We start from the raw sequence: 22,378 nt of genomic DNA, 5'->3' as shown, positions 1-22,378 counted from the left end.
AGTTATTTTTCGAGTTTGGGACTTGGTTTCTAGTAGGCTATGGTAGGTTCTTTCAGTTAGGATAGGAGATTCATGTGAATGGCAAATACATGGACCTAAGACTGCACAATAGCCTTTTTACGTTATATGCAAAGGCTTACTTCATATTGGCCTGTTTGGAAAAATTACATGCAATAAATGGATATTCAAAAATTAAATCCATGTAATACATGGACATTTATTAATAATATGCCTCTGCCTTCTGCCAATACCAGAAAGGTTTTTTTTTAAATGTTTTAAAATATATATATATGTACAGGAAAGTGAAGAGAACAGGAAAAGAGTGGGACAGAGGGGTGGGCAAGTGCCAGGAAAGGACCCGGTCTGGACTCCAACCCAGAGCGCCCACATATGGCACATTGTCTTAGCACGCCGGGCCACAGCAACAGGTTTTAACTTATTATTTTTTTATTGCATAGTACAGTTTGAGAGGAGACAGAAAAGCAGAAAGAAATGATCAAGGTCTAGAATCAAAACCCTTCCGGCCACGGCCAATGAGGCCTATAAATCAATGAGGTTTAGTAACTTCCTGTGGTATGGCGACTCATAAACTTCCTAATATCATAGCCCACTGACTGTATTTGAGTGGAGATGTTTTTGAGGTTAACCTCTTTGTTGGTGAACTTACTCCAAGTTACGTGGCCAATAACTGAAATGTCTTGTTGAAGAAGGTTTCCCCCTAGTTATGCTATGTTAAAGGTGCAGTGTAAGATTGTGGCCAGAATAGGTATCGCAACTCTGCTTCTCATTGATATTGTGTCGTCTATTGCCAAATTTGACCTTTCATGAACATTTACTAAGTAATAAACTAGTATTTACCAGTATGACCAAAGTACAGTAAGTTTTGCAGCTAAAAATGTCTATTTCTGATCATTCAAAATGGCAAACCATGGAGAAGATAACCCGTTTAATGTATGAAAAGTGAATACTTAGACTTTTATGTTGGTGGTAAGTATTTGTTAAAAAGGTAACATTTGTGAATGGGCAGCATGGATTCTGGAAATTAACAACTAAAAATATTACTCGGTACACCTTTAAGTTTGTGTAACATTTGCCTATTTTGATCTACTGATCTTTTGATAACCAATAGTCAAATCAAACTCACACACAAACCCCAAAACAAAGATATTTCCAATGCACAGACACTTTATTGATGACATCAGCTGACAGCCACAATAGCAGGAAGAGAAGGAAAAAAGAACAAATTCAACATGAAAAACAAAGTAAAGAACAAGTAAAGGATAGGCAAATCAGAATAAAACAAACAAAGACACACATAGATAAGAGGCTGTTGATTATTACGAGCCAAGGAAGTCAGGCAAATGTGTGTAGTGAGTGTGTAGGAGGCCAGTTGAGCAGACGCGCGCGCGCGTGTGTGTGTGTGTGTGTGTGTGTGTGTGTGTGTGTGTGTGTGTGTGTGTGTGTGTGTGTGTGTGTGTGTGTGTGTGGCAGACCCGGTCAGATACAGGTGTGTGTGCGCGTATTTAGGACAGCAGGTCTCACAGGTCTGGGCAGCAGGACAGGAACTCTAGCCATTCAGTCAGGCTGGGCTGAGGCGACGGAGGCTGCAATACAAGACAACAAGAGACAAACACATGACATGAATGTGGAAACATGTTCTCACAATCTCTCTCTCTCTCACACACACACACACACAACTATTATAGTTTCCTTATTTTCATACAGCCAAAGATCAAAAGGTCTTCCTATTGATTTACTGTAGGTGGTAACAGCAGGAACTCCCACCACAGGCACATCATACGGCATGTGACTGGATTTCAAACCCCCAGTCACATGTCTCCAAGAGCAAAACTGACAAAATCGCCGTTGAAGATCTTTTTTCTTTTTTTGTGATTTACATTTTTTGCTGAATGTGCTTAAAAGGAATTTAAAGGAACAGTCCACACCTTTTCTATTGTCGCACATTTGCATTCCAAATGTTACACATGAATGTGCGTACAATTTTCTTCTCAAGTAGCGCGTTCAGGCCGACTGAGAACCGCGCTGGAGCCCGTTCCCGCACCTAATCGTGAACCGGCCGTTGTGTTCACGCCACAGATATTTGCGTTCGCAAACTGGAAAGTTGGTTCACAATGCGAACCACAAAATACTTGTTTTTTCTCCGCGAACCGTGATGACAGCATGGCCATCAGCAGGTTCATCCGGGTAACAAAGTCACCTGTGGAAAAAGTTCAGAGCCGGTATGAACACGGGGGTTCGCAGATAAGCACTTTAGTGCCGAACGTAACTGGTGCGGGCACCGGCTCCAGCTCCGTTCTGGTCGGCCTGAAAGCCCTAAGTGTGTTCAGTACTTAGTTTAAAAAAAATAGCATAGTGTAGCATAATCACAGGAAGTAAATGGTACCATTAGCATCAAGCCACAAGTGATCACTGGACGGAATTAAATGGCAGATGCGCACTCTGGTGAATTCTACATTCATTTTCATTATTTTAAATGTTTTATTTGGTACCATATACTTCCATTGATACGCTTAATATGGCTACACTGTCGTCATTACAAATCCTATGTATTCTCATATTTTACCAGGGCTTCACTACAGGTATGCGATTTCCAGAAATAAGGTGGGCTGTTCCTTTAAGAAGTTCACATTCCAAATTTCAAGTTCAAGTTCAAAGTTTAAGAACTTCAACTTCATATTACCAAATTCCCATGTGTAAGGCATCATTGTAAAGGCTAGAATCTGCACTATTCGAATATATGAAGAACTCAATATGGTCTATTTGCGGCCTGCTTTTTTGTTGTGGCCAGTCACATACTGTATGTTAGAACTAGAACTTGTAATAGTATAAATGTACACAAGAAGACCACACACAAAACTATGCGTGTGTATTTGCAGGAGTGGGTGTGGCGTTCTAGAATGCGGTGACCTCTTGTGTTGCGAGGGGTGTGTTGCCGTGTCAACAGCAGAGCTGAAATTAAGCTGTCAGGATCCCTTTTCACTGGCCCACTCATTCTCAAATCTCAGGAATGCACAGACACGCACACATGCACGCACACTCAGTCGCACAAACACACACACACAAAAGCTCGTACACGCATGCACCCCCGCAGACACGCTCACACATACACAGCGTACACACGTGTACACACACACACACGTGTACACACACACACACGTGTACACACACACACACGTGTACACACACACACACACACAACGGATACTTTAACTGCGAAACAAATGACACCCCCGCCTACCCTGGAGGCACACACCCTTATTGCATAACTGATGTCTGCACTGCAAGCCAGCCACCACACGTGTGTGGAGTCCGAGACGGCGTCCATGTCTGCCTGCACTGCGGCATGCTCTGTACAGGTGCAGTCTGCAGTGGACGCTTCAGGGGCCTATACTAAGAAGCTGGTTCAGGAGTAAACCAGGGTAAGTTAAGAGGTAAATCATCTAATAGAAGAGCCTGGAGTCCTAACACCAGGTATGGCTGTATCCAAGATCACCAATATGGTAGACCAAGATAAGTTGTAGCGCACATCACCAATGCAAAGAATTAGAATTTGGTCTGGTCTCCCAAATGAACACGACTTTCAACTGAACACAAATTCATTCTCCTAGCCTCCCTGGCCCTGCCATGGACAACCGGTAGGGCACTCGTCTACCATGCGGATGACCCAAGTTCGATTCCCGGACCGGGTCCTTTGCCGGCCCTTCCCTGTTTCTCTCTCCCAACTTTCTTCCCGTCACCACTTTCACTGTCCTATCATAAATAAAGTCAAAACGACAAAAAAAAAATCGGCATTCTCCTAGCCTCTCTATGGAGCATGACTGCCATAGAGCCTTGAGTGTGTTACAATACGCAACCTTGCCTCCTCCACTTGTGCTTGTGGCCTCGCCCCACCTCCTGGCCCCTCCTCCGTGGAGAAAACGATAAAGTTTCCCAGCTGTCAGCCTAATCACAACAACTTTTGAGGGACTGCAAATGAGAAGACGGCTTTACAATTGAGCTTTTGGAAGATATTGAAATATAATGCTGTGGTCTGTGATGTCATCATGACATATTACTTCCTGGCACGAGGAGACAAGCACAAGTGGAGGAGGCAAGGTCGCATATTGTAACGCACTCCTTCCGTCATATGGATCCTGGATATCGTCTCTGCCATATCAAACGTCTTTGGCTGTATTCCAGTATAATAGTAGAATAAAGGGGAAAAAAGTTGTTCACAAACTGAATGAAATGTGTTGGCATCATCTTTGGAACATTCCAAACCCGGCCTCTTCCCCTGGGCTTGATGGCATGAATTATCTAATTGAAAAAAAATGAAAACTGATTGGGAGCTGTATACATGGGTTCTCAGTGTTCATCAACACGATGTTATGAGGAGGGGCAAGACATTGGCAGCCAACCACATGAGCAGCGGAACAGCTGTTTCCAACAATCAGCGGTTGAGTTGTGCGCAGCTAGGTTCGCGCAGTCAGGTTATGAACACAATTTAGAACCCATGTATATATTGCTGAAGTAATATTTGTTGGTATGGGAACAACTTTATGCACTTTTGCACGGTGAGCATTGTTGTAGGAGGTATGTGCTTGACTATGTGCCTTGGCCAGGGCTCATTTGAAAAAGAGAACTTTATTCTCAATGTGATTTCATTCCTTGGTTAAATAAAGGTAAAATAAAAAATAAAAATAAAAATATAACGTGCACAAGAAAAACTCAAGGCTGTGAAAATCATGTATTTCCACCAGATTAAGGCAGACACGTTATTTCTGCCATTGGTCATGAAGGAATCAAAGGCAGAGGAATGGGTTTGTAAGTGGCCTAACTGGTTGATAGGTAGCCCCTCTCAGAACTGTGACGGTAGCTGGGGCTGTGTGTGTGTGTTGTGTATTGTATGAATGTGTGTGTGGTGTCTAGTGCTGGGCAACACTGTATTCATTAGTTAAAATCTAGTGCCACATATTCCAAATGCCCTTGTCCATTTCAACCAGGTGATCATTCAACCAGCCAATCACCTGGCTGAATTGGACAGGTAAAATAATATGGCATTAAATATATAATGAAAAAAAAAAGTCATTTGGAACATGCAGCACTAGATTGTAAGTAATGAATCCGTTTGGCCCATTAATGGAGGCGTGTGTGTGTGTGTGTGTGTGTGTGTGTGTGTGTGTGTGTGTGTGTGTGTGTGTGTGTGTGTGTGTGTGTGTGTGTGTGTGTGTGTGTGTGTGTGTGTGTGACTGCGCGTGCATTGTCAAGCTATCCATATTTCCATGCATGTCCTCCTGACCTGTAGGGAGGCGATGTTGAGCTCGTGCCCCTCCTTGCGTACAGCCTGTAGGGTGGCGCTGCCCTGCGTGGGGTACCCCTCCTCCACTACAAGGTGGCACACCACTGAGGCCGTCTTCAGGAAGACAAGCAGCCGCTGAGCCGGACGCCAGTCAATGGCAAACCTGGGAGAGAGGGAGAGATAGATAGAGAGATAGAGAGAGACAGAGAGGGGGAGAGAGAGAGAGAGAGACAAAGACAGACAGACAGACAGACAGAGAGAGAGAGAGAGAACAGGCACACATTAGCCAGGGAAATCCCATGCCGCTTTGCATAATCGTTCCGATCTGAAAGACTCTCACTTGGCATATGGTCTGGTGTCAACCAGGCGAGGCACAGATAAAATTATCAGTGAAAATCTTTGTATGTGTATGTGTGTGTGTGTGTGTGTGTGTGTGTGTGTGTGTGTGTGTGTGTGTGTGAGAGTGAGTGAGACAGAGAGCACCAGCAACTTCTGGACCGGGCGACAGTTAGTTATGGCAAACCTTACAATGAACGAGCACACAGAGAGCAACACTACTGTGAGTGTGTGTTCTACATGGAGTGTAGCGTCTACATCTCGTGCAGGAAGCCCCCCTATGCTAAATAGTTATGTATACCTCAAGCACCCTGACCCTGAGCACCGGGGCTCCGCAAGGTTGTGTTCTCAGCCCCCTGCTGTTCACGCTGCTGACACATGACTGCACAACGACCCACAGCACTAACCATCTAGTGAAGTTTGCGGATGATACAACACTGGTGGGCCTCATCACTAAGGGCGATGAGACCCACTACAGAGAAGAAGTAGACCTGCTGGCCAGATGGTGCAAAGACAACAACCTCCTGCTGAATGTCAACAAGACCAAGGAGATTGTCGTCAACTTTCAGAGGGTCCAAAAACAACTGCCACCACTGACCATCGACGGTGATGCTGTGGAGAGAGTGAGCAGCACCAAGTTCCATGGAGTGCACATCAGCGACGACCTCTCTTGGACCACCAACACTACATCACTGGCGAAGAAGGCCCATCAGCGTCTCTACTTCTTGCGCAAACTAAAGAAGGCAAGTGCTACACCCTCCATCATGACAACATTCTACAGAGGAACCATAGAGAGCGTCGTGTCCAGCTGCATCACAGTGTGGGGAGGAAGCTGCACGGAGAAAAACAGGAAGACACTCCAGCGTGTTGTGAACACAGCGAAGAAGATCATTGGAGTACCACTCCCCTCCCTGCAGGACATTTACACCGCACGCCTCACCCGGAAAGCACTGATGATCATCAAAGACACAAGCCACCCTGCACACAAACTGTTCAGCCTCCTGCCCTCTGGAAAGAGGTACAGGCGCCTCCGTTCCCGTACCACCAGGCTTGCAAGCAGCACGATGCATCAAGCAATCAAGATACTGAACACTGAACCCACTCTCCCTTCACTGTCAGCCTCTATCCAGCCAGGCCACTGACAACGCTCCCCCCCTCATCCCCACCACCATATCTGCGACTGAACATTCCACCTGCACTACTACATCTGTGACTGAACTTTCAACCTGCACTAACTCAAAACATACACATGCACACACACACACACACACACACACACACACACACACACACACACACACACACACTGCACTTTGTGCACTAAACCCAAACATACACACACTGACACACAACTCATACTCACAAACACACACACACACACACACACACATACACAGGTACACAGACACACACACAGACGCACACCGCACTTTCTACCTGCACTAAACACACACACACACACACACACACACACACACACACACACACACACACACACACACACACACACACACACACACACACACCACACACAACACACACACACACACACACACACACACACACACACACATACACACACAAAACACATACAAACACACACACACATACTGCTGCTGGTGTATTTAATAAACCTTTTTTAATTATTTATTTTCTTCAAATGCTACTATTACTATGTCAGAATGCTATAAAGGACTTTTAGAAAAAGCACAACAAAATACCACCTCTTAATGTATGTTCTCTGCTCTCTAAGACTTCTGTTGTCCAGTCTTGCACTTTAAATGTCTGTATGAGCAATGTCTACGTCCATACTGTCTTATGTCCATGTATGAGTACTGTCTACACCGCATTCCACATTATTATGCAAATGACATTTTTCGCTGTTTCCCCAAATAATCAATACAAATGACAGTCGTCATAATTTTCAAGTCATCAGCCATTAGAGTACAATTTAAAAGTTTTTGAATGAACCTTCCAATGATAACGGTATTTTTTTAAATAATAAAAAACTTTAAATGCTCTGTTCCACATTATTACGCAAAATAGTTTTGTAGTGTTGTAATCCAAATTTCTTTCTTTTTTTCCCATTTACCTCAAAACAGTTGGAATTTGGTACCTTCTAAATTACATTTCAATGTTCAATACTTGGTGATAAGCTCTTTGTCTTAGTAACTGGAGTGCTGCGATTAACATTGAAGTCAATGGTAGGGCATTGCATGGGAGTTATGGAAGCCCAGATATCCTTGATGCTTTGCTCTCAGCTGTTTTTGTTTGTTTGGTCTGGTGACCCACACTTCACGCTTCAATATGCCCGTAGATTTCCATGCCACGTTTAGGTGCTTTTGAGGTGATGACATTCTAACGCACCAGACATAAAACCCCATTGAAAATGAATGGGATGCTATGTCTGGTGAGTTAGAATGCCATCACCTCCAAAGCACCTACACGTGGCATGGAAATCTACGGGTATATTGAAGAGTGAAGTGTGGGTCACCAGACCAAACAAACAAAAACAGTAGAGAGCAAAGCATCAAGGATATCTAGGCTTCCATAACTCCCATGCAATGCCCTGCCATTGACTTCCATGTTAAACGCAGCATTCCAGTTACAGCTTATGACCAAGTTTTGAACATCGAAATGTAATTTAGAAGGTACCAAATGCCAACTGTTTTGATGTAAATGGGAAAAAAAGAAAGAAATTTGTATTACAACACTACGAAACTGTTTTGCGTAATAATTTGGAACAGAGCATTTTGGGCATTTTAAGTTTTTTGTTATTTAAAAAAATACCGTTATCATTGGAAGGTTCATTCAAAAACTTTTGAATTGTACTCTAATGGCCGATTACTTGAAAATTATGACGACTGTCATTTCTATTGATTATTTAGGAAAACGGCAAAAAATGTAATTTGCGTAATAATGTGAAATGCGGTGTATGTCTATACTGTCTATGTCCTTATTAGTCTATGTCTGCATGGGAGAGCAAGAAACGCAATTTCAAATTCTTTGTATGACCAGTGCATGTAAAGAAATTGACAATAAACTTGACTTGACTTGAAAAAAATAATAATAAGTGTGTGTGTGTGTGTGCGTTTGTGTGGTGTACCTGGAGTGTAGCATCTCGTGCAGCATGTCCCCCTTTGTGTGTGTGTGTGTGTGTGTGTGTGTGTGTGTGTGTGTGTGTGTGTGTGTGTGTGTGTGTGTGTGTGTGTGTGTGTGTGTGTGTGTGTGTGTGTGTGTGTGTTTGTGTGGTGTACCTGGAGTGTAGCATCTCGTGCAGCATGTCCCCCTTTGTGTGTGCGTGTGTGTGTGTGTGTGTGTGGTGTACCTGGAGTGTAGCGTCTGCATCTCGTGCAGCATGCCCCCCTGTGCTAAGTAGTTCTGCATGACCAGCAGCATAGTGGCTCCCAGCTCCTCAGCACTGCCTCGCAGGGTCTCCTCCTGGACACCTGCATTACCCTGGAATACCTGACAGGGGGCAGCAGTGGCACAGTCAAAAACACTATTAATACCAAATCTTCCAGGCAGAGCCTCAATTATGATGGCACAAACACATCAAAAGTGACAACGGTGACGGAAGTAATTGACTTGGTATGGAGGAGCTGGCGACAGAAGACAAAAAAGAGATTTGAGGTGACAAGAGGTGATTTGAGCGACTTCAGTGACTGTTTGCATTTGAACTTAAGCGGATATTATGCTCAAGTTTGTAGACTCAGTGTACATTTTAATTTAAATTGGTCTGATATTCACCAGATTCTGATGAATGGACAAAAAAGGGTCTGCTTTATCTAATACTACCCAAACAATTGCATGTCATCGTATTTTTATAGCGACACTTTGTAGCGTTGGCGCTGGCATTGGCGTGGTTAGGTTATGGTTACCAAATTGTAATGAGGATCAAGTCTTCATCTGTTTCTTAAAGGTCCAGTGTGTTATCTATTTAGTCGTTCGTTTTCTAAATGTAGTATGCTACGCATCCACATATTTGATTTTTTCATGAATATTTACTAGCTAACTATACTGATATTTGCTTGTCTGGCCCAAATATTGTACGTTTTGCAGCCAAAAAATGTCTCTGACTGGTAATTCAGGCAGGAGATCCACCTATTTGTGTATGAAAGTGTAACTTTCCACTTTCACAAGTAAGTCATAATGACTTCTTATAAATAATCATGAAAATGAGAACATTTGCTAACACATTACAGAGACATGTTATTTCATTTTGATTATTATGTGCATCAGTTGATCTCGCCCCTGGCCTCTAATATGCCAAAGGTCAAAGGTCAGCTGAACTGCAGGTGGAAGTGGTGTGGGGGTTTGGGGGTGACTGACTGACCTGCAGGTGGAAGTGGTGTGGGGGTTTGGGGGTGACCGTGAGCTTGAGGGGCTCCAGCTGTTGGCTGTGGGGTCTCAGCTCCACGCTCATGTCAGTGGCGCTCACCCAGGCCGACACCTGGTACTGCACCTGGCTCTGACACACCTGCAGAGAGCTCAGCAGCCTGACACACACAGACAGACAGGCAGCAAGACAGACAGACAGACAGACATGCATGCATTTTGGTCAGACATTCTTGATGTCACAGACTTGATGTCGCACTGAATTGTGGCCGTTATATTGTGCTGAAATTTCATCACATTTTGGCGCAGGTGTATGATCCCACAGCTCTGAAACCATGCAGTAACAATGGTACTCCTTGACAAGGTTTTTTTTTTTTTTAATTTCCCGTGTCCCCCATTAATTACAGTACATTTTATTTAATCTGGGCTGTGGTCGGCAATAGCTACAGAAGCAGGAAAATCACATACGCCTCCATTTTCAGGTTAGGAAAAACAAGAAGACCTTTCTAGTCAGGAAGAATGTCATGCATGCTTTATACATACTAGCTGAAGTCTATGGGTGCATCCCAATATGTGACCTTGCCTCCTCCACTTGTGCTTGTCTCCTTGTCCCGCCTCCTGGCCCCTCCTCCGTGGAGAAAACGATAAAGTTTCCCAGCTGTCAGCCTCACCACAACAACTTTTGAGGGACTGTTTTTCATTCACCATCCCAATTGCAAATGAGAAAAAGACATTACAATTGAGCTTTTGTAAGCTATTGAAATATAATGCTGTTGTCAGTGATGTCATCATGACGAGAAGCAAGTGGAGGAGGCAAGTGGAGGAGGCAAGGTCGCATATTAAAACGCAATCAAAGACAAAGCCATAAACATTTAATAGATTTGCCGCAAACAAATCTCTCATCTATGGAAAGTGAAAACCAGTGCCACCTTGTGCCCTGGCAGTGTCACTACCAGTTTGAAATCCCATTGACATGCGCAATCCAGCACAGGCTATATCTTCATTTATTAATGGGCAGTCATGGGTAAGCGGTTAGGGCGTCAGACTCGTAGCCCAAAGGTTGCCGGTTCGACTCCCGACCCGCCAGGTGCAGGATCGGGCAGTGGCACAGTCCTCTGTCGGCCTAGGTGTGACTGAAGGCTGTGTCAGTGTGTATACCCGTCTCTGATGGCTGAGAGGTGCTCCGTGTGTGTGTGTGTGTGTGTGTGTGTGTGTGTGTGTGTGTGTGTGTGTGTGTGTGTGTGTGTGTGTGTGTGTGTGTGTGTGTGTGTGTGTGTGTGTGTGTGTGTGTGTCCGTCTCTGATGGCTGACCAGGTGTGTGTGTGTGTGTGTGTGTGTGCGTGCGTGCGTATGTGTGTGTGTACCCGTCTCTGATGGCTGAGAGGTGGTCCAGGTGTGACTGCAGGCTCTGTGTGTGTGTGTGTGTGTTTGCGTGCATGTGCGTGTGTGTGTGTGTACCCGTCTCTGATGGCTGAGAGGTGGTCCAGGTGTGACTGCAGGCCGTGACTCTCCTGCTGGAGGCTCCCCAGCTGACGCTCACACTGCTGCAAAGCATGCTGGGCCTTCTGCAGAGAGTCATCCAGCCCCAGACTTGTCTGCATCTGAGATGGGGGCCGGGATATATGAAGGAGAGGACAGGAGAGGAGAGGAGAGGAGAAAAGAACCAGGAATATGATGGCTGCTTGCACAAACACACTGAGCTAACCACTCTTTCACTCATTGAGTCATACATGTTGCTTCTTTTTTTTCCTGTAATTTTTATTTCTACTCCAAACACCTACCTCAGCGGTCTTGTTCTTCCTCATCCTGATGCGCTCTACAGCCTGGCATTCCTCCTTCTGAGAGAGAGAAAGTGAGACATTACTGTGACTCACACCATACTTGGGACTCCAAAGAAAACAACAGGGGCACACATAGTATATACAGCCCCAGGCCTTTTTATTAGAATACCATGAAAAAGTTGATTTATTTCCATAATTCCATCAATAATGTTAAACTGTCATGGATTGTAGATTCATGGCCCAGTTTTTTAACTATTCCAATCATTATTTTTTTTCTTTTTATATACGTTGGCCTTCCAGCTCAAAAAACCCATGAATTGGGGAATTCGCATTATTAGAATATTGTTATAAAATCACATTTTTCTTCATCAAAATTCGGGTCACATTATATCAGTTGGAATTTGGTACTTTCTACATAACATGCAATGGTCAATACTTGGTTAGGACATTCTCTGTCTTCATAATGGCCATGATGCGTTTAACATTGAAGTCAATGGAAAAACAGTGCATGGCAGTTATGGAAGCCCAGATATCCTTGATGCTTTGCTGTCAGCTGTTCTTGTTTGTTGACCTGGTACCCCACACTTCACTCTTCAATATACCCTGTAGATTTCCATGCCACGTTTTGGCGCTAACTCACCAGTTTAATTCTAAATAACCAGAAATGAATCCCCATTGAAAATGAATGGGGTTTAATTTCTGTTGAGTTAGAATTAAACTGGTGAGTTAACACCAAAACGTGGCATGGAAATCTTCGGGTATATTGAAGAGGGAAGTGTGGGGCACCAGGTCAACAAACAAGAACAGCTGACAGCAAAGCATCAAGGATATCTGGGCTTCCATAACTCCCATGCACTGTTTTTGCCATTGACTTCAATGTTAAACGCATCATGGCCATTATGAAGACAGAGAATGTCCTAACCAAGTATTGACCATTGCATGTTATGTAGAAAGTACTAAATTTCAACTGATTTAATGTGACCCGAATTTTGATGAAGAAAAATGTGATTTTATAACAATATTCTAATAATGCGAATTCCCCAATTCATGGGTTTTTTGAGCTGGAAGGCCAACGTATATAAAAAGAAAAAAAATAATGATTGGAATAGTTAAAAAAACTGGGCCATGAATCTACAATCCATGACAGTTTAACATTATTGATGGAATTATGGAAATAAATCAACTTTTCATGGTATTCTAATAAAAAGGCCTGGAGCTGTATAGTGAAGGACAAAGTGAATTTCACCAACAGAGGCATCACTTCCTGATGGGAGATGAAGGTGCTGACATTTAAGAAAAAGATCAACATGCACTAATCTTTTAGCCATATTCGAACAACCATGCACCCATCCTTTAGCCATTTTTGGGTTTTTTTTCCAGGACACAATGGGTTTAAGGTGGAAATGAGTTGTTATAAAGTAGTACCGTAATAGAGTGGGGTTAGAGAAGAATACCCCACTTGACATGAGTACCTCACCTGACACTCCACCAAAATGCTAAAGCTAATGCTAATTTTGGCAGAGTGTCAGATGGAGCAACAGGTGGGCTAATCTCCTCTAACACTACTCTCTTATGCCGTGTCCAGACCAAGAGCGAACTACGCTGCCTGGTAGCGTGGGTAGCAGAAGTTTCGCCTTGAATTCGCTCCAGACGCAGCATTAACATGTTTGATACAGCTAATCACATAACGGCTCTGGCTTGACAGCCTGGGACATTCAGAGATATGAACGTTCCTATTGGTTTTCGCCGAACAGCGTCAGAGCGAATTCGCATGCGATTAGATTGAGTTTAATCGCCAAAATTCGCTCTGGTCGCCCAAGAAGCTTCGCTCCTAGCGAATTCGCTTTGGTAGCGCAGGTCGCGTGCCCTCCATAGAGAAATAATGACTTCCGTCGCTTCGTTCGCTCTTGGTCTGTACATGGCATTACTATGTTACTACAACTCATTTTAACTTGTGAATTACATTTTTTTTTTACTTTAGTTTTAAACTTACTTTTCTGTGGTAAGCTTCACACATGCTGTATTAAACTTACTCTATGCACATTTTGGAAATAACTTTGTTTGTACAGTATATTGAAATATTGTTCAAAATGTTAGTTTTCAAAAGGGGTGTACTCATTACTGCAGAGCACTGTATATTATGTATAACTAAGGTGTGCTTGTGTACATTCTGTTCCAGCATTAGCACCACAATGTCCAGTGTGTGTGTGTGTGTGTGTGTGTGTGTGTGTGTGTGTGTGTGTGTGTGTGTGTGTTACCTTCTGTTCCAGCAGTAGTACTAGTGTGTTGAGCTTGTCCCTCCTTTGTTGTAGCTGTACACTCTGCTCCTGTAGACGGCAAGTCATGTCCTCCACCTCAACCAGACCAGCCTGGTACTGCCTCTTAAGGGCCTTCCACTGCTTACGAGAATCACCCTCTACACACACACACACACACACACACACACACACACACACTACAATTACACATACGAACACCGGGACGTGTCCGCACCCACACCTCCACCTCAACCAGACCAGCCTGGTACTGCCTCTTAAGGGCCTTCCACTGCTTACGAGAATCACCCTCTACACACACACACACACACACACACACACACACACACACACTACAATTACACATACGAACACCGGGACGTGTCCGCACCCACACCCACACACACACTACGATTACACATACGAACACCGGGACGTGTCCGCACCCACACACACACCTCCTCCTCCTCAGCCAGACCAGCCTGGTACTGCCTCTTAAGGGCCTTCCACTGCTTACGAGGATCACCCTCTACACACACATAAACACACACACACACACTACAACGCACGCACACGCGCGCGCACACACACACACACTACAGCGCGCGCGCGCGCACACACACACACACACACACACACACACACACACACACACACACACCTCCTTCTCAGCCAGACCAGCCTGGTACTGCCTCTTAAGGGCCGTCCACTGCTTACGAGCATCACCCTCTACACAACATCAAATCACACACACACGGACACGAACACGCAACAACAATTACACATACTAACACATGCATACAGGCACACACACACCTCAACCAGACCAGCCTGGTACTGCCTCTTAAGGGCCTTCCACTGCTTACGAGAATCACCCTCTACACACACATCAAATCTCACACACACACACACACACACACACACTTTAATTACACATACATACATGCACGTGTGCACACACACACACTTCCTCAGCAGCCAGACCACCCTGGCACTCAATCTTTAGAGACAACTGCGTAAAACCAACACCTTACACACACAGTTTTTCATCCCCATAACACTCTTAACAGTTCAACAATACCGTTACTAGGGCGAAGATAGCAAAATTATTCAGTCTTTTCTGAGTTCCTGGTCAGCTAATGGGGGCATGTGTTACTTCACACGTTTTAAATGGCTTGACATTCTCCAAACATCATCCCAAAAGTACTATTGTGTGGTGGTGAAATGGGACAAAATGTCCCTTTAAGTCATCCCAAAATGACAGAGTGCAAAATGACAGATGGCCTGCAAGTCAAATCTCACCTGAAGCTCTTGGGCACTGGTCGTTGAGAAAATCAAGTGGGGATTTCAGTTCGCACAGGAACTCCATCATGCTGTCCAGCATGCACAGTTGCAGGCACATCAGTTTCTGTTTCTGACGACTGGCCTGGAATGAGGGATGGTGGAGAGGATTTTTTAGTGACAAAGGTCCTCGGATGTGCTCGTCAAAAATGTCCAGAAGGGGCAGAAATGCTTAACAGTGTTCTTACCATCAGATGGGAAACCATCATCTCTGCATCCAAGGTGTCTTGTGGGTCTGCAGCCAACTCGGAGAAGAGCTGGGCAGGGTCTGACTTCTCCAGCCACCTTGGCCACAAACGCATAACGTCAGTTTTGTCCGAGACATTACCGGTATTCTAAATTGTTCATTTGCCATTATAGGTGCCGTCCGCATTTCAACATAGAAGACGTCCATTACGACGTAGCCTATCATAATAAAGCTCACGACCGCCAAGTGTCCGTCAGGGTAAGCCTTTTGCCAACAAAACAAGTTCTTTGGCATACGTTTTGGATAAGAAACTACCAATTTAAGAAAAGTTGTTAAAACGATGAGAGATAACTACGGTAGGTTTACGTACCATTAAGTTGACCAACCCATACAAACCTATGGACTAGCCATTCAAGCACCGGAACAGCACCAAAGTAAACGACAAGGAAACACCAAGCCAAAGAGGGCTACTAAACCCACTTTCACAACATTCACAACAGTTGAAAGTTATACCGATGCTGAAATTGTGTCAACAATGCTGTTAAAATCCACGCAATCAGTGAAATAGTATTGTTGTTGTGCACTTTTTACTTACCGGAGAACAACACCGGTCGCCATTTTTGTTTTTGAACGGAACGCGCTCAAAGCTCAACAGCCACTGGTCAGATCGAAACCAATCAGCAAACAGTCTGTCATATCACGTGACCGAGTGTGTCCACAGATTTTTTTTCCTAGGATGACTTCACTCAGAATTTAAAAAAAATAATAATAATAATTTAAAAAAAAAAAAAACCTCTACTCAGAAAAACTGTTTCCTCTTGATTATCCTATCAACTGTGGGAAAAGGTCAAACCTCTTGTGTCAAATGTTTAATTATCTTTTTGGCTATTTTCACTGACTCTGGTTCTGTTATTGAATTTGTTTTAATTTAGGCTAGCTCTGTAATAATATAACCAGATTATTATATATGATATGATTATGATGAGTGATTGCTTTGTGAAAGTAGAAAATACTTTTAAAACTAGAAAACTTTAAAATAAAATAAAAAACTAGAAAAGAACAACACATTTCTGAGGCCTCTAGTCAATTGGTCATATGAATAACCCCATGTGAAATACCATGTTGTTTTATTAAATGTTTCACAAGATATCAAAACATTTGGACTATGAGCTTTACATTATTAAGGAGAAGTGATTTATTGAATATAAGATGTCAGGTAAATTGGGACAAAATACTCAGCTAAAATGGAACAGATTTCTCATAGCATATGAATGGGCTTATCACAGCTATCCGCATAGCATAGCTATGCGGATGATACCCAGCTCTACTTATCTATGTCCCCAAATGACTATACCCCCCTTGAATCACTCTATCATTGCATGGACCAAATTAACAAATGGATGTCTCACAATTTCCTCCAGCTGAACACAGATAAAACTGAAGTAATTATATTTGGGAAAAGAGAGGAGAGACAAAAGATTGCTACTATCCTTGAAACAAAGGGACTGAAAGCAAGGGAAACAGTTAAAAATCTTGGGGTCCTCATTGACAGTGACCTAAACTTCAACAGTCACATGAAAGCTATTACTAAGTCTGCATTTTATCACATAAAAAATGTCTCTAAATTTAGGGGCCTGATGTCTAAACATGATCTGGAGAAGCTAATACATGCCTTTATTTCTAGTAAAGTTGATTACTGTAACAGTCTTTTTACTGGCCTCCCCAATAAAACCATTAAACAGCTTCAACTTGTACAAAACGCAGCTGCAAGGGTTCTTACAAAGACAAGGAAGTTCGACCACATTACTCCAATTTTAAGATCGCTGCATTGGCTCCCAGTAAGCTACAGAATTGATTTTAAGGCTATGCTACTTGTGTTTAAATCACTAAATGGAATGGGACCCACATATCTACTGGATATGTTTCAGCTGTATGCACCAACTAGGTCACTAAGGTCAACGGAGAAGAATTTGCTGGTGATTCCAAAAGTCAAAACAAAGTGTGGAGAGGCAGCCTTTAGCTTCTATGCTTCAAAGCTTTGGAACCAGCTTCCAGATGACATAAAAAATGCACCCACTATTGATAGCTTTAAATGTAGACTCAAGACAAAGCTGTTCTCAGATGCTTTCCCCTAGCTTAAATTACTTATTCTTATTATTTTTATTTCTATTTAATTTGTTTTATTTTATTTTATGTTACCTTATGTTTTATCTTAATGTTTTTAAATGCTTTTTGACTCTAATTCATTTCCTTCTTTCTTCCCTGTTTCCTTTCATTTACATTGTTAACTTTGTGAAGCACATTGAGTTGCACCTGTGTATGAAATGCGCTATATAAATAAACTTGCCTTGCCTTGCCTTGCCTTAGCATTATAGCAAGCCATAGGCCTCACAGCTACCCATTCATGCGTGGCCACAGTCACATACCTGTATGTCCTACTCGTTCAGTATTGTCTTGAAATGGAAATGTTTTAGCAATGTTACAATATTTTTTAAACGTAAGCTAGTCTAACGTTAATAAGAAGGACATTTTATTTTTCTTCAGTGTGGGCAAAAATAATGATAAACAAACTGATTGTCCCATTGTCTCGCTGTCTGGATGCATTTTGAAGTGTTATACTTTCAACAACAAAAATGCTAAATGGAAATGTAGCCAAGACACAAAATGAATAAATGTTGGTGTATTTAAAACTTAAAGGGACACTGTGTGAGATTTTTAGTTGTTTATTTCCAGAATTCATGCTGCCCATTCACTAATGTTACCTTTTTCATGAATACTTACCACCAGCATCAAATTCTAAGTATTCATTATGACTGGAAAAATTGCACTTTTCATACATGAAAAGGAGGATCTTCTCCATGGTCTGCCATTTTGAATATCCAAAAATAGCCATTTTTAGCTGCAAAAATGACTGTACTTGGACCATACTAGAAAATATTTGTTTAATACTTAGTAAACTTTCATGTAAAGATCAAATTTAGCAATAGGCAGCCCAATTTCAATAAGCAGCATAGTTGCAGTACCTTTTTTGACCATTTCCTGCAGTGTCCCTTTAAAGTGGATTTTTTTTTGCGACTTAGCAAAAAGTGTCCCAATTTACCAAATTCACCCTAAAATAGGCAAAGAGATGGCGTAATTAGATTTTGAAATACATCTTTAAACATTACTCTATTAGGCCTACTCAGAACCCATTTAGGCAGTTTATATAATAGCCTGCAACTGGTGAGCTATACATTTTCAGTAGCGCACAAAGATTGTGCATGTGATTAATTGGGAGATGAACTGTAAAGTGCACTCTATACGGTGGATGAACTCAACTTCTGAAACTTGAGAATGAGGAAACTATGCTTGCTTCAGCCTGCAGGAAGCTATATTTTAACACATTATAACACACTGACATTATAACTGTATTCAGATAACTCACCCTAGAATCTCCTCTACGACCTGTCCATTTAGGAAATAAACGCACACACACGCACACAAAGCCACGACACAAGTAATTCCATTTTTCTCATCTTTTAATATCACATTCATATCTATGCTCTGTATTGTTTACAAGGAGTTTAAAACAAGTGTTGATGAACTAAAGAGAAGGAATCAGGCAGGCAGAAGCTCTGCGTGGAAAGTTGAGGCGGGTAGATGGTGGAGTGCAAGGGTGAACAGGCGAGGGTGGGGTGTGGGGGGTGGGGTGAGGAGAAACATGGCTATGATAAAAGTTCCTCCTCCTCTGCAACCCACCCTTGCACCCCCACCAAACCCCATTCGCACCCCCCTGCTCCGACCCTTCCAATCCGCAAAATAAAAATAAAAATAAACGTCCTTTTCATATCAGATGAATCATTAAAGATAAAGAATGAATTTCATTAATCCACGTCATGCTGCTCTGAGAGGTCTCACAGAGTGTTACGTTTGCACTTCACAGAGAAAGATAGAAAGAGAGAGAGAGAGAGAGAGAGAGAGAGAGAGAGAGAGAGAGAGAGAGAGAGAGAGAGAGAAAGAGAGATCTAATGCATCCAAACACAAGAGATACAATCCTATGTCATTTTCTTTAAAAAGCAATCAGGAACAAAGAAAAAAAGAAAACAAAGAAAGTTGAGGTTAAACGCAAGTCTAATGAAAAAAAAAGAAAAGAAAAGATAAAGAACGGTGATTGGATAATGAAACTGACATTTTTTTTTCCTTTTTACCCTCCCTAACCCTTGTCATAGCATATTAATTCCGTGTCATAACCCTTTTAGAATGACTTCTAAACAGCGGAGAGAACAAAAACAATTCTTTGGAAGAAGTAATTTTTTCCTTTAATAGACTATCCACTACAGTATATGGAGATGTTGCTACCCACTTTGCTTATGAAAAAAATCCTTTATTTTTCAATTGAGTATTTTCAATTTTTATTATTTTTTTGTGTCCTTTTTTTAAATCTTTAATGTCGTTTTACCATTGTCCTATTTTTTTTTCTTTTTCCTAAGAGGTAGATCAACAAAAAATATTACATGGTTAGAGGTTTTTCGTGCCCCTTTGATTCATGAAGTGAGTATGGGGGAGGGGGGGGGTGTTAGGTGGTAGGTGAGTGTTATTTTCAGTAAAAGGGAGGTCATGGAGAGAGGGGGTGGGTGGGGGTGAAAGGTCAGCTTCTACAGGTAGGTACAGAGGGTTCTCTAGTGTAGGGCAGGGTCAGATGAGGTTCATTGAGGATCCTGAACAGGCACAAGAGTGTGTTTTTCATCCACTGAGGTATTAAAGGTTCCTTGAGGCCTAACCCATAGCTTGCTCTTCCACACAAAAGATCTACGGGCGTCTTATACAGTACTTAAGTCTTCAGTAAGAGTGCTGGGGCCGACAGGTTGGATGCACTGTTTACTGTCTGCTAATGTATGCAATGCAGGTCGGGCAAGGCAGCTCAGTTTTACTCATCTCGTAACAGACGTGACAGCCAGTGCTCCAGCCCTCGACACCCCATAATAATCCTCATCCTCTATGTTCATCAGGGGACCCCTCCACCTATAGCAACCACCAGAAGCTTCTAGAAGCGCATGTACAAGTAGTTCCCGTCCTCAATGGCCCCCTCTGATGCCACCCTTCCTGCCTAGCTTACTGTGCCACTCTGCAGCTGCTTAGCGTAGCACAACTAACAGTCGACTATTCTCTGCACCCGACAAACAAACAAGCATTTCAAACGAATGAATGAATGAAATAATTTGAAACAAGTAGCCCCCGTCTACACTGTAACCCCTTTTTGCTCAAACTCCACCCTTGCTTCGATACTTTACTCGTTTTCCCAACTCTAAGCCGCAGAGGTAAATTAAACCCAAAAGTTCTAAAGAGAAACAAATGAATAATGAAAATAAATTAAAGGGAAAAAATCAAAATGTAACGTGCACTGTCGCTCTCGTCTGGTTGATATAAACAATCTTATGGCTAAATCTTGAGGTAGCGTTCCTAGTTATGTGAGGTGTTTTCGTCTTGGTTAAAACCCAATGTCTTCTTTGAATTTCGGCCAGAGATTAGTGGGAGGTGAGAATGGTGATGTTTTCACGGTTAAATAAAATAAAAAATCTAAACAAAAAAGCAAAGAAATGCACCCAATGTGGTTGAGGTTGACGGTTGTCTATGTGCGAAACTATACGCTGTAGTAAGTGAAGCACCTAAATGTAATACTCTCGCCTTTCCACCCCTCACCCCCAAAACAGAATGCGAAGACTTCATGGGTTATCAACAGTCATTGTGACGTATTCGCCGATAAGTTCCATCAGCGTCAGACACAAAAAATTGCATAAGAAAGGATAAATGAAAGGTGTTCGTTTCAGATTTAGTTTATCGATTCGTCAATAGAGCGTTTTAAAAAAAAAAGAACAGATCGTAGCACTAGGGCTAGCACATGTGCCACCATGTTTGTTACCAGACCAGGTATGACTATGCAGGTGCTCTCTGTACACCCCTGGACTACTAAAGAGCGTCATAGTCGTGCGTATCTCTCCAGCTATCCCCAAAGAGCTCTCTGTTTGGCACAGGTTTCACTTTTATGTCAAAAGTTTCGTTTAGTTAGTATTCACTGATTTTTTTGTTTTTTTAGTAGCTGCTGAAGAGATCTGTGCATTACAAAATATGATTGGAAAACAACTCTATGCTCCAAACTAATGTCACAGAAACAAATAAAAAATAAACAAAAAATGAAATAACTGAACAGAAGTGAGAAAACGGACACAACAAGGCCAGCGTAAGAGAGGGTGTGCTCTAAAAACAAACAAACAAAAAAAGTTTTGAGAAAGGTCCTTATGAAAATGTAGAGTTCAGGAAATGATCCAACTGAAGTTCCATAATAAGAACAGATGTTTCAAGGGGGTTGAGAAGGGGCATACACTAGGGAGGGAAGGAAAATGGAGGACAAAACATCAGACAACTGGAAGGGCAAAGAGTAGTCTTTTGTGTGGTAGACAACCACTGTCGACTTGCTAGAATTAAATTGAGTGTTTGATATAAGTGACAAACAGGAAGGTGGTTAACTCGAAACGAATAATCATTCTCCTCACATTTATTGACAAATGAATAAATCTCTACCTCCTCCTACTCTCTGGAAAGTCAGTTGGCCGATCTTCCTTTCCTCTTTAGTATGCCCCCCTTCTTTGGGGAAAAAAAGAAAAAAGAAACAAAAAACCCTCTCTTTCTTTTCCAACTTTGCATCAAGTTTCAAAGGTTCCTGGAGATCGTTTTCGTCATATTTCATAAATTTAGTCAATGCTTTCTATTATAAATGAAACAGTACTCAACCAGATGTCATGTCCAAATAAAGCTTGCTGTTAAACAAAGAAGTAAAAATACTACTCCAAAAACAAACAAAAAA

The 22,378-nt window shown here is 42.4% G+C and overlaps 1 protein-coding gene across 1 annotated transcript; it reads right to left on the bottom strand.

Annotated features, from left to right (window-relative positions):
* Window positions 1–1,167: 1,167 nt before the first annotated feature.
* Window positions 1,168–16,208, bottom strand: si:dkey-225f5.4 (uncharacterized). Its single transcript, XM_063217825.1, has 12 exons — window positions 16,133–16,208; window positions 15,539–15,635; window positions 15,312–15,435; window positions 14,826–14,887; window positions 14,671–14,736; window positions 14,013–14,168; window positions 11,755–11,811; window positions 11,432–11,574; window positions 9,972–10,134; window positions 8,964–9,103; window positions 5,300–5,462; window positions 1,168–1,604 (listed from the first exon to the last, which is right to left on the bottom strand). The coding sequence occupies exons 1-12, from the start codon at window positions 16,153–16,155 to the stop codon at window positions 1,539–1,541; spliced, it is 1,260 nt and encodes a 419-aa protein (XP_063073895.1). The 5' UTR covers window positions 16,156–16,208; the 3' UTR covers window positions 1,168–1,538.
* Between the last annotated feature and the right edge of the window lie 6,170 nt (window positions 16,209–22,378).

Source organism: Engraulis encrasicolus, chromosome 2, assembly GCF_034702125.1.
Source record: "Engraulis encrasicolus isolate BLACKSEA-1 chromosome 2, IST_EnEncr_1.0, whole genome shotgun sequence".
In the NCBI taxonomy this organism is placed as follows: domain Eukaryota; kingdom Metazoa; phylum Chordata; class Actinopteri; order Clupeiformes; family Engraulidae; genus Engraulis; species Engraulis encrasicolus.
This window is presented reverse-complemented; position numbering and strand designations above follow the sequence as displayed.